Source organism: Apodemus sylvaticus, chromosome 13, assembly GCF_947179515.1.
Source record: "Apodemus sylvaticus chromosome 13, mApoSyl1.1, whole genome shotgun sequence".
NCBI classification, from domain to species: Eukaryota; Metazoa; Chordata; class Mammalia; order Rodentia; family Muridae; genus Apodemus; species Apodemus sylvaticus.
Window position 1 is genome coordinate 21,545,224 of NC_067484.1, and position 13,248 is coordinate 21,558,471.

Genomic DNA, 13,248 nt, shown 5'->3' on the forward strand with positions numbered 1-13,248 from the left:
TGAACACCGCTGCTTGGCTGACTAGGTATCCCAAGTGAAGGTTAATAGTTTCATGTCTGGTACAGGTCCCTAGTGTAGAGAAGACTCTACCCCACCAAAGTCTCTGCTGGGAAGCATGTCCCCAGGTGGCCCGGCTGGAGAGAGGATAAGGCCATGAGTGAGCCTGTTGAAGGTCCTTTGGGGTCATGTCTCACCACAGATTCATCCTTCCATCGCTCAGACTGAAAAATGTGACCCAAGGGAGGCGCTGCCTCAGTCAACGCCATTTTGCATTTCCTCTCCTTCCTGGGATGGAACAAATGGCCCTTCAGGGACAGTGAACCTGTCAGTAATGAAATTGTGAGAGGAGGCAGCTGTCCCGAGAGGGAGGCTGCTGGGCGGGGGGGGTGGGGGGGGGGTGGCTAATGGATTAATGTGGTGACCAGCAGAGCCTGGGAACTCCTGGCTCTCCTCAGCCCATGAAGCCCAACCAGGCCCCCCGAGCCTGATGGAGCCCCTTGACGTCACATACCTCTGGGGCATTTGCTTCACCTAGGAAAAGCCCAGAGCCCTCCAGGCCCACCCATAGCCTTGGATGTTCTCCAAGGTGTTCTGAGGCTGCCAGGCACAGCCCTGTACCCGGCCATCCTCAGAGGCCCTGGGTACCAGATTGGCCCTCTGGAAAGTGCCTGCCTGTGCCTGTCTCTCATGCACTGTGTTTGAGATCTCAAGGTCACAACCTTTTTACCAGATAAAATCCTCTAGGTTGACCTGGGAGCTAGTTGCAAATCTTCCTTCCCTCTCCGAGAGTGTGCACATCTATCAACAGTGGAGAGTATGCCTTCCGACTCCATTTATGAGGGAGTCTCCACTCAGTTTCAGGCAGACTCCCATGTCTTATGTGGTCTCCCTCTGTCTCTTGCCAATGGACAGACAGGACTGGACGGGAGTGCTTTGTGAGAATGGTGGGCCCCTGTACAGTAAAATGACAACCACAGAGCAAGGAGGAGGGACTCGAGTATGGTCTCTTCATCCACAGAGAGTTAGTACATATGCACCTATCCCAGGACCCTGACCCAGAGCAGAGCTACAGTTTCTCTGTAGAACTTGGGGTGATTCGTCAAACCCTTTCCCCATCTGCACACCAACCACTGGTGTCTCTGCAACATACACACACACATAAACATACACACAGAGGCACACACGCATGCTCGCATGCACATATGCATGCATGTGTGCACACACACACATAATATCTCTGCATCTCTCTTCTTACAATGCTTTTACTGTCCTGGGTGTCTTCCCAATCCCTCTCCCTTCCCTGACTACATCCTTAGAACTCACCAGATGTCAAGTCCTGCTGTTGTTGGTAGACTTCCAATGACCTAACAGTGCTGCCTGTATTTTTTAAGGTTATGAAGTCAGGGATATTGTCTTGTAGCTGCATGAGATACACCAGACACTGATAACCTGAGTTAGAGGTTGGAAAGGAAAGCTCTAGATTACAATATGTGGTCTCAGGCAAGGCTAGCCCAGAAGATGTACTCATTTTTTTCAGCAGTTAAAATGCCAGCTGCTCTTGCAGAAGACTTGAGTTTGGTTCCTAGCACCCACATGAGACAGCTCACAACTGCCGTTGTGGATTAAACAGGCATGTGTGTACCACTACAGGTGGCCAAGCATTCTGTATACATTCCCCCTCATCCACAGAAGGCAGGTCCCCAGACCCCCAGTGGGTTCCTGAAACAGTAGCTATACTGCATTTTCTCTGTGCTACAATTTAATTTATAAACGAAGAACAAAGAAATGAATAGCAGGTAACTGGTTAGAACCATTATAAAAATTCCAATAACAGCTCTGTATGTGTGTGTTTTTAAGATTTATTTTTTTCTTTATATGAGTACACTGTAGCTGTCTTTAGACACCCCAGAAGAAGGCATCGGATCCCATTACAGATGGTTGTGAGCCACCATGAGGTTGCTGGGAATTGAACTCAGGACCTGTGGAAGAGCAGTCAGTGCTCTTAACCGCTGAGCCATCTCTCCAGCCCCATCTGTGTGTCTTATTGTGCTGTGGTCTCCCTGCTTATGAGCCTGTGAGAAGACAAAAGATTCTGATGATGAGCTGAAGGGAACCTGACTTTTGCAGTTTGCTGGCCCACTGCAAAGTCAACACAGATTTAACTGTTCTTCAGTTTCGCAGATAGAAGGTTCACGCTTGCTGTAGTTCTTAGCTGCCACAAAAGGTTTTATTCTCTTTCCTTATTAAGTTAAAAAAATCTACCCTTTTTACTTGAAGTAACTACACATGACTACGTTGCCTGTGTACACACTCTCAAGCTATGAGATAATTACTAAGAAAACTTCTTAATCATAAATCATACAGTCTCCCAACAGCCAGTCTTCTAACCATCAGCTGCTCAGTATCTAACAGGCAGGTGCATATACGGTCCAGATACATCACAGGGAATATTCATATTCCAGGTGGGATAGAACAGGAAAATAACATGTGACTGAAAACCCGTGGGTTGTAAATTCGATTTTTTTTTTTTCATTTTGTGTTTTGCTTAAGGTGTGTGAGTTAAACTGTGGAAAGCCACCCTGGTCGCGGGGACCTAGATGCAAGTGAGCAAGTGTCAGCAGTGACGTTCGAATTGTTCTCTCGGGTCCGTGGGTCACCTGTGCTGAGCACACGCCTCTGTCGGTAGCGCTTCTCCTCCAGCCGCCCGAGTGTGGGATGGAGGCAGAGACTCCAGGGGTTGGCGCATGCGCTGAACAACAGAGAGAAAGGCTTAGAATGGGGGCTGTGCTGGGTCTCTGCTGAATACCCGCCCACCTGGTCCTCCACGAGGGCTGTCAACTGTCGAAAGAATAACACAGGGAGCCACTACCGGAAATACGTTTCCTAGTTGTTTACATCCACAGATACATTGAGGACCGAGAGAGGTTAAGGAATTTGCCCAGGGTTGCACAGCTAGAGTTGTAGTGTCGACATAGGAACCTAGGGAGTTTGGCTCCAAAGTCCCGATTTGGAATAAACGACAGAGCTCAAGAAGAATAATTCTACAGCTCAAAGACGCGTAGGCCTTGCCAGCAGCCTGCAATGAGGGGCCACAGGCTGGGCCTGGAGGCAGCAAAGTGAAGTTGGGCCAAGTGGAAGGGCGAGGGCCTTCCCCTGGAACCTCGCCACCAGGTTCACGTGGAGCCTGACAGCTCCCAGGGGCAGCCGCGTGCTCTTCCCATGACATCATAGTGCCTCGGAACTCTGAGGCCAAGGATTCTTGGAATGCTTGATTCTTCCTGGAACAAAAATAATACTGCATATTTATAACGTGCTTTTGTCCCCCAAAGACTTTCCTGAGCTTTATTTCATTGAAAGTTCAGGCTAGCCTTGTGACTACACAGGAATCAGAGCGGTGGGAGGCCACCCTGAGCAGCACGGAGCAGAGGTCCATACTCCCATTCCACAGCTAGGACTACCAAGGTGCAGGCATTGTGTGGCTTGCCAAAGTCACTTAGCAGATCATTAAGGAATAAGGTGCCCAGGAACCCTGATTTCCTACAAGAGCAAGATGACAAACAGAGGCTCGTGAGCCACGGAGCTTCCCCGGAAAAGCCACTTCCTTTAGCTTCTGCCCTGGCAGAGATAGAGCCCACAATTCTGCTCCCCCTCCCCCAAGGGGCAACAATGAAGCCAAAGGGCCACCCTGAAACTTGGCCTCGGCCGTATCCCCCAGGCTCCAGCCACAAGCACCGCAGATGAGATGGGCAAAAGATTGTCCCCAGTGCAATTGGAACCCAAGGCCATGCATGGCTCCTGTGGTTTGCCCCAGACACAGTGGAGCCCAGGCTGGAAGACTGTTTTCCACACAAGCTCTCCTTCCCACAGGCCCTAGCCTCCTGCCCCTCCTCTTGATGCCTAAGTCTTTTCTTCTGTGTGTCTATGCCTTCTGTACCCCACATTGTCTCAGGATGACCCGCAGCCCCTCTCCCTGTGATTTTGGCCAAAGTCCTCTGGAATAGTGGTCTCGGTGTCTCTCAAACAGCTTGCCAGTTTTCCTGGGCCCTGAGATCCTGGAACAAACTTGAAACTTGGGCCAGGAACATGTAGTGGTCAAGACTGTGTATGCAGGACCCAGGCTACTAAGCTCTAAGCCAAGCTCTGCCGGCCACTTGCAAACTAGGACAAGATGCCCTCCCTGTGCCCTACTACCTCACTGCAAAGCGGGAGCACACAATGGTACCTCTCCCTGAGGGTAAGTGGGAGCTGTGCCTGGCGAGCCGTGCATACATCACATGTTGGCTGCTTTTGCTGCTGTGACTCTGCTCCCCTGAAGTATCAAGTCTATTGTTACCTTCGGAAACTTTCTGAGCAGGCCTGGCTACAGGGTGTTCAGCCTGCACACTGCGCAGGACAAGGTGCTCAGCAGGGCCTGTGGCTGACTGAATGCTAGGCTGTGACTGTCATGATCTCCAAAATTCTTTGCTCTCAACTCCACACATTACATGCTGGCCTGCCCTCGGCCCTGAGAGTAGACTGAGTCCTCCTCTCTGCTCACTTGCCTTTGTCTCCTGTCTCTGACATAGCTAGTTCTAGCTTCTGTAACTGGTAGACTCGTGTCTCTAAGTCCTGGTATGGGCGCTGAAGTATCCCCTGTGATTCATGAAACCCCAGGACATCCAGAGCTGCTGCTTTGGTGGGCAACCACAGTACAGGCCGGTAGGAGGCAGGGAAGGTGGGTAGGCATAGACAGAGACCATGGTAGACATCAGGAGGGGCAGGGGCAAGACTCTAGGCTGACTTAACTCCGGATGGGAATGGGGCAATGCTGAAAGACTGTGCAGGGACACTAAACACCTTCTGCCACTCACACACAGCCCTCAAAGGATACTTCAGTAAGCCCAATGACAGCTTGAATTAACCTCCAGGTGGAGCCAATTTAAATAAGGGTGATTGGACCACAGTTGGGAACAGGTGTTTTCTCTGGCTACATGGCGCTCGGGGCCAGTAAGCTCCTCCACAGGACAGGAGCATCTACTGGCTAGGTAACCCTCTGGCATTCAAGTATTCAGTCCCCACAGTGGCATGTCACACTTCTAAGGGGATGTCTTCCCTGACTGGCAGCTACCTCAGTTCTGAACTGGGAGTAAAGGTAAAGAAAACCACAACACAGGGAGAATCTACTGCATGGTGTCAGGATAACAGGCAGGTTCCAGCGCCCATCAGCCCTTGTGGAAGACAAAGCACCCTGAGATTTCCCCGGGGAGTCTCCCATCATCCTGTAAGTGGAAGATGGGCTATCAGTTGGCTCTTTGTTTCTGGGCCTTGTGTGCCAACCCCAGGCAAAACATCCTTGTCCTGCAGGGAAATGGCTAGACCCCGAGGCCCTGATTTTCATCACAGCATTGGGCAGGGCACACAGGAGCCAGTGCGAGGACAGGTCCTGTCGAGGGAGGCAGGAGTGAAGGGGTCTGTGTTATAATGAGCAATCGTCACTGAAGAAAAGAAACACAAGCCCCTGTTTAGCTTCCAAGTCACTCACCCAGGAATTTTACTTTCAGAATTTTTAAGCAGACCTACAAATTATGTGGTAAAGGGTCCCACATAGAGAGAACTATAATAAGCCAATGGAACTTGAACTATCTGGTTGGGAGCTATTATGAAATAGAGAGAGGGGGGGAGAGAGAGAGAGAGAGAGAGAGAGAGAGAGAGAAAGAGAGAGAGAAGAAGAAGAAGAAGAAGAAGAAAGAGGAGGAGGAGAAGGAGGAGGAGGAGGAGGAGGAGGAGGAGGAGGGTTAGGAAGGGAGGGGGGAGGGAAGAGAAGAGAAGAGAAGAGAAGAGAAGAGAAGAGAAGAGAAGAGAAGAGAAGAGAAGAGAGAAACATTTGTCTCCATTTGGCCTGATGTTAAAAATCAGTTTTAAAACCCAAGATTTGAAGTTACTCTCTGTACACCCACCTCCCAACAAAATGTAGCTGTAGTGTGTTCTGGGAACATTTTTCCCCCTTAGCAGAAGTTTTAGAATAAACCAAAATCTCTGATTTCAGAACTGAAAGAAGAATCAGCTAAATGAATTGTAGGGGGGAAAGTATACACTGACTATGTCCACTCAGAGACTATTTTTTTCTTGTCCTAGCAGCAGGTACTTCCAGGGGTTCGTGTGGCATCTTGCTCTTGTCCCCCCCCCCCCCGCCCCCAAGCCATCTCTTCTCCTGGGAACGAGAGTCAGATCACACAATGAAAAGACAAAGCAGTCCAACACTCACACTTAGACACTTGCCCTCTCTGGTGACTGTGCTGCCAGATTGGGTGTATGCAGTGTACACAGTGACCCCCAAACTGGACCACGTGGATACTCATCTGACAGTCGACGCAGCCCTTCATGCTCACCCACTTCTAGGAGTAGTAGCAAACTCACCCTGACCCAGCCAAACCCAAACCCACAGGTCTCGTGGGGAGCAGCCAGCTGGCCCCTGACAAAGGTATCAATGAAACCTAGCACCAGCAAACCCTGAAGCAAGCATGCTGGCTTTGGCCAGCTCGCCCAGCTACCACTAATAAATATTTGTGAATGGCCAGAGCAGGGAAGCCTGGGCCACCATGGCTGGGAAACAGGGCCCAAGCCTGTCTGTCCATGCCTCCGATGGCCCTCTGGGCTCCCTGCCAGGCAAAGAGCATAGGCCTACTGCGGTTGTTTCCACAGAAGTCTCTGGGAATTCAGCCCTGTGCTCCTGGGAAACTGGACCTGAGACTAGATGAGGGACAGACTGAAGGTGGCCTCCCTGGTCCCATGATGAATAAATAGCTAGTTCTGACATCTTTGAAAGCCTCAGTGGGCTTATCTGTAAAATGAGAAGAAAGGCGGCTGGGGGCTCAGCTCAATGGTTGAGCAATTGACTGGAGTGTGTGAGGATTTGGGTTTCATCCCCAGCATCACACACACACACATACACACACACACACACACACACGACGTAAGGTCCATAGTCCACATGCACACACAGAAGACAGGTCCAGCAGTCACTAGTCCTAAGCAATCACTTTATGCCCATCTTCCAATGTCGCCTGTGCACCTGCCCAGCTTCCCAAGGCAAAGCTGAGTCACCGCCAAGGCTCCGTATCTAGTCCTCCTTTTGGACTTGTCTTAGTAGGGGTTACTATTGCTACAGTTAAACACCCTTGACCAAAGCAGCTTGGGGAGGACAGTGTTTATTTGGCTTACATTTCCATGTCACTATTCATCGTTGAAGTAAGCCAGGACAGGAACTCAAGCAGGGAAGGGGCTGGAGGCAGGAGCTGATGCAGAGACCATGGAGGGGTGCTGCTTACTGACTTGTTCCCCCCTTGGCTTGCTCAGCCTGCTTTCTTATAGAACTCAGGACCATCATCATCCCAAGAATGGAACCACCACAATGGGGCGGGCTCTCCGTCAATCTCTAGTAAAGAAAATGCTCTACAACCAGAGCTTACGGAGGCGTTTTTTTGCAATGGAGGCTCCCTCCTTTCAGATAACTCTAGCTTGTGCCAAGTTGACACAAAACTAGGCAGCACACTTAGGGAAAGGGATCCTGTGGCAGGCAACAGAGTCAGAGACAGTCTCTACTCCAGGTGTTAGGAAGCCCACATGGAGACCAGGGCCTCAGTGAGAGAAGGCCTGCGGTGACTGGATGTCCCAAGGTGGGGTGGTATCCAAGGGGGGCTTCCTCCTCTCCTCAGAGAAAGGGAGAAGGATTTGTAAGGGCGGGGCTAGGAGGAGAGGAGTGGCAGGGGGGCTGTAATTGGGATGTATAGTGAAATAATTAATTAGTTAATTTTTTAGAACTAGCCAGTACACAGTAGGGCTAATTGGCATCTCCTCTAGCCTGTGGATGGCCCTCCTCACTCAAGGGACACCATCACCCCACAAATTTGAATCTGGGAACAACTACTACAATCCACTCACTCTTAGGCAGTACCATTTTCTCAGGGCTCGGGGCCTGGGGGGCAGGGGAGGCAGGGGTTGGGGCGCCGGTCAGATTGGCTATCTGAGGTCAACCCACATCTCCAGGTGAAGAAGGTGAGACCTGGGTGAGGTTTTTCTAAAGTCCTTGGTAGCCAGCCATGTAGGAGCGACGCCCTCCTTCAAGAGGAAAGTTCGCCTTTTTTCTTTTCTCACACAGAAGGCTAAGCCGCCAGGCAGAAAGAGCAAACTCCCAGGGATGGTGAATAGGAGGTGAGACTCTCTTCAAGACAAGCTGGGGAGATCTTGACCTTTAGGGATCTTTCTTAGGTCGTGGCTGAGCTATGCTCCTGCCCATCTTTCCTCTTGTTTGCCTTTTTTTTAAATGAAGAAAAAAATTAATGTGGTGTGTGTGTGTGTGTGTATACCTCAGCCTGAGTGTAGGTCAGAGGGTAACCTTTGAGAACTGTCTCTCTTCTACCATGGATCCCATGGATAAAGTTCATTTTGCCAGGTCCACAGACAGGTGCTGTCATCCACTGAACCATCTAGCCAGCTTCTGGGGTATTTTTAGTTTTGTTCTTGATGTTGATGTAATATTTGCATTCATTATTTGACAATTTTTAACATGCATACAATGCATCCTTGTTTGGCCTTTGGAAACAAAGGTCTTTGTCTGCAATCCCAGGGTAGCCTGGAACTCACTGTCACCCAGGCTGGCCTTAGGCTCCTGCCAACGCCTCCAGAGTACTGAGGTTACGGGCGTGCGCCACCATGCCTGGTCTGATTAACTTTATTTTCTTTTTAAGATTTATTGATTTATTTTATGCATATGAGTATACCTCCATTACTCTCTTCGGACACACCAGAAGAGGGCATCAGACCCCATTGCAGATGGTTGTGAGACACCATGTGGGTGCTGGGAATTAAACTCAGGACCTTTGGAAGGCCGGTCAATTCTCTTAACCACTGAGCCATCCCTCCAGCCCCCTGATTAACTTTAATGAGAAAGAAATAACGCCTCTGACATAGACCTACCTTCAGATTTCCAGAAAAAAAAAATAATTATCAAGTAAAGATTGAAATTGAGCTTATCACAAAGAAGCAAACACTTGATGTAACTAAATTTGGTTTGTTTATAAAGGCTAATTGCAGTTAAGGTTGTGAGATCTGGGGCAGATCCCAAGGTATGGGTTCATCCTTGAAACAGTAATGGCTTTCTCTTGGTTTCTGCACCACTATATCCATATTAAGGGGTGTGTAGCTATTCTCAGCCGCACCTCCAGTGACCTCAGGACTCAGAAGGCTGCCTGAGAAAAGGCAGCCTGGGAGAGACCAGAGACTGGCCATAGCGCTGTGAGTGCTAAGACAATGCTTCATACCCAAGCCTACAGGACACTTCTGCCCCTGCCCCTGCCTCTGCCCTGCTCCTGCCTCTGCCCCATGCTGCACAACCTTCCCATCTTGTTTCCTAGCATGCAGCTCAGTTCTGCCACCGGTTCTTCTCTGCTTACAAAGCGCTGCCGTGCAGTTTAGGAGCGACACCCTGCCTAAAGTTGTGTGTTAAATATCCATCCACATTCCTATTCCAGAGCTGCCAAAACAGAGTCTCCAGTGGGTGTTGAAAACAAGGGTCTTTTCCCTCACCTAGGAGAGGTGTCAGCATAGTGGAGTTTTCCCGAGACCTCACTTCTCGGTTTGCAGATGACAGCGGTGCCTCTGCACGTGTGGCGGCTTTGCGTGTGTACAGACTGCTTCTCATTATAAAGACCCAAGTTAGCTTGAATTAAGGGGCGCACCCTAGCAACCTCATATCTTTACAATCCCAGTTGTCTCCAGAGAGACACATTCTGAGGAGTGGAGTGAGGGCCTCAACACATGAATATTATCAGATAATGTTGCTTTCATGGGGGTGTAACTGGAGGAGAGGGGCAGAGGATGGAGGGCTCACCACACCTCCCCTTGGTTCTTTTAGATGTTTGTTCCATATTACATACACCAAGTAACATGGATGAAATGCTGTGTTTTAGAGAAAGCTCAACTTCCATTCTCTCTGATGGCTCATGGGAAGGTCTGGATGAGTGTTGAAATGATCCAGGCTCTGGTGTCATGCCTCAGTGTTTGGATGAAGGGACCCTACCAGTTTACTACATAACCCCTCTTCTCCACCTTTCCACTTTTCTTTGTAGACGGCAGCAAAGACCTCCAGGAGGGAACAAGCCCCAACAGCATGGTGACCATCAGCCAGGCAGTGCCAAACACAACAGGGACCACCAGAAATCTTACCAGGGGGGCTCAGGGCCCCACCCCTCAGGGAGGCCCACACACCACGGCTACAGCCAAAACCGACGATGGCATCACGGCAACATGAAGCACCCGCCAGGAGACAAGGGAGAAGCGGGTGGCCACCGCAACACCAAAGAGACCGTGACCGTTGAGAACCCCAAACTTGAAGACGGCCCAGGGGACACCGGACACAGTGGCCTTGAGCCCCCCTGCAGCCCCGACACTCTGACCCCCACAGCTTCCGAGAGGCCAACCCCTCAGCCACCTGTGGGGCCAGAGGCTGAGACAAAGCATAAAGACACTGTCCTTCCTGAGCGCCTCGGGGAGCGGCCCAAAGTCACCCTGCTCCAATCCTCCAAAGACAGGCTGAGGCGAAGGCTGAAAGAAAAGGTACTGGTAGTTGAATTTTCCTCGTTCTCTTGCTGAGGACTGCTGAGATATAGGCACTTGGGTGGGTGGGCTTTGGGTGGAGCCTCAGGAGTCAGGACAGGGGCGCCTCTCTAAAGGGAAGAAAGGCTTCTGTGGCTGGGTGGACATGCCACACCAGGCTGTCATTGCTGTGGGTAGCACCGCAGGGCAAAGCCCACAGCAGCTATACCTGAGTCCTTCCAACATATACTGTTCCTCTTCTTCTGCCCCACAAGAGGTATCAGAGACGCAGGGAAATTACTAGATGCCTTGAGGCACAGAGCTGGGTTCTATCCGCCCTGCTCAGGGAGTCTAACTTTCCCTGAAGAGGTGGTCTAGAGGGGACTAGGAAAGAAAAAAAGCGGTCACTTCTGACCCTACCCTCCCATGCCACTCAGCTGTTTGTACACCTTGACCCTACAGGATCCACCTCCCCAGTGTGCACAGCCAGAGAGATCTGGAGATGGAGCCTTACCTCCACACAGCCAGAGCTTCCCATGTTGAGAACAGACAGGCAGCCAGGTTGGGCCATGGGTCCATTCTGTTTAGGTGCATATAGTTTAAGATGACCTCGTGCCATTTTCTGCCTGGAAATGAAAATTCTATGTCTTACCCCATTTACTAGCCACTCTCCTAAGGACAAAACCAGGCTGAGGAGTTTTTGGGGGGGGAGGGGGGAGGTGCTGCTAATTTTCCTCAAGACGCACCAGCCATTAGATAGCACATTGAAAGATCTTAATGTACAATATCTGTGTGCACAGGGACAGGCAGCACAGGCAGCGTGGGATGCTAAGCCAGGGCCAAGTCCACATCTAGCCGTTCACCTAAAAACACGGCGGTCCCTGCATTTAGAGCAGACACCTAGCAGCTACGCCCAGGCCACACCCAAGCCCACCATAGGTGTTTCTGGAGCCTTCTCTACCCCAGCTTGGTCTCCCCCACCTCATTTTCTCTTGGACCCAGTTTTCTCTTTATCATCTTCATCTTTGAAAATTCCCACTAAATCATTTCTAGATTAAGGGATCTGCTGGATAAATGGGGGCAAATGTGTATCTGAGAATCCTGGGTAGGAGCTAGAACTCACAATGTCTACCAGCCCCGGGCATCAGAGCAGCTAAGGGAAGAGGTCTGCAAAGCACAGGGCGGCGTGAGGCTCTCTGGTGGGAGTTGCACCCCCTCACACCCTTCTTTCTGGCTCTCCCTTCTTCCTTCAGGACATCCCGAATCCCACTGAGACTTCAGCTCCACTGAGGTGTGTTTTATGTGTCCCCCATACCCCCCAGGACGAAGTGGCCGTAGAGACAAGCGGCCCTCAGCCAAGCAAGATGGACAGGTTGATGGAGCTCCTGAACAGCATGAGGAATAACAGCAGCGACGTGGACGCCAAGCTCACCTCCTTCATGGAGGAGGCGCAGAACTCCACCAACTCTGAGGAGATGCTGGGAGAGATCGTGCGGACCATCTACCAGAAGGCGGTGTCGGACCGCAGCTTCGCCTTCACGGCCGCCAAGCTCTGCGACAAGATGGCCCTCTTCATGGTCGAGGGGACCAAGTTCCGGAGCCTGCTCCTCAACATGCTCCAGGTAACCGGACACCGGCAGCTGCCGCTCCGCTCCCCTGCCCCTCCGACCGAGGGTTATTACTAGAGAGAGGGCTGTGAGTCCTGGTGGCGGTTGAATGTGTCCCAAGTTGCCTCCTCCCTTGCCTGATTAATTATAGAAAATACGCAGGCATCGAGGGGTTGAGAGATGAGCAGCGACTGGATTTGGGTGTGTTTGTGTGAGCGCTCCATGGTGACGGAGGACCAATATAATTTTATAGGTGCTTTTTGTTCAACCGCCCTGTGCTTTGACCTCTGCGTGTCTGCGCCGCGGTCATGAACTTGCTGTGGACCTGGCTCTTCCCCCTCCTTCTCCCTGGCCTCCCAACTTCGCCCTTCTTTCCCTTTCCCTCCTCCCTAAGGACAGCCCTCAAAAGCTCGACGGCCTTACCCTTGTAGAGCAGGGATGGCAAAGCCCTGTGAGATGGGATGAAGGCAGCCAGTTTAGTGATGCACCAAAGCCCAAAGTAGAAAGAAAGCGGTCATCCAAGATTTTCTTGCTGCCTGTGTACCTTCCCACCCAATCTCCCCTTCCCTCCCGAGAGCGCCCCCTCATCCTCTTGATGCTGTGTGCCCGAGGCCAGGGTCTAACCACAGTGCCGTAGGCAAATGTGATGAGTGTGGACCACAGTCTAACCACACCCGCCCCGCAGGTGAGTGTGTAATAAATGTGGGCATGTCTCCTCACACTGAGTCTGTTACTTAAGAACCAGCTGCGTGTGGTGACTGGTGAGCCCAGATCTGGTGACATCAGGGAAGAAATGTCAGTGGAGGATGACATGGTGACCATATCAGGCCAGAAGGGCCATCTTTGGAGACTCTGGATGGGGAAAAAAATGTCTTTCCTGTTATTTTACACAAACAGGGGCCACTTTAGATACAGTGTCGTCGGGCCTACCTAGTAAAGCAATTCCTTGGAAGTCGGGGAAGAGGGAAGCAGGGGACAGAGCTAAAGGGGTCACCAGCAGTCATGGTGAGCAGGGCAACCATATGCCAGACTGTCCTACCAGAGTCGCTTCTGAAAGTCCCCTCGTAGT

General features: G+C 51.0%; 1 protein-coding gene across 1 annotated transcript in view; it reads left to right on the forward strand.

Moving 5' to 3' along the window:
* Positions 1-13,248, forward strand: part of Ctif (cap binding complex dependent translation initiation factor) — a 266,617-nt gene that overhangs the window by 168,927 nt on the left and 84,442 nt on the right. Inside the window, 2 exon segments of the mRNA XM_052155712.1 lie at positions 10,107-10,593; positions 11,895-12,194. Coding sequence (XP_052011672.1) covers positions 10,107-10,593; positions 11,895-12,194 — 787 coding nt within the window.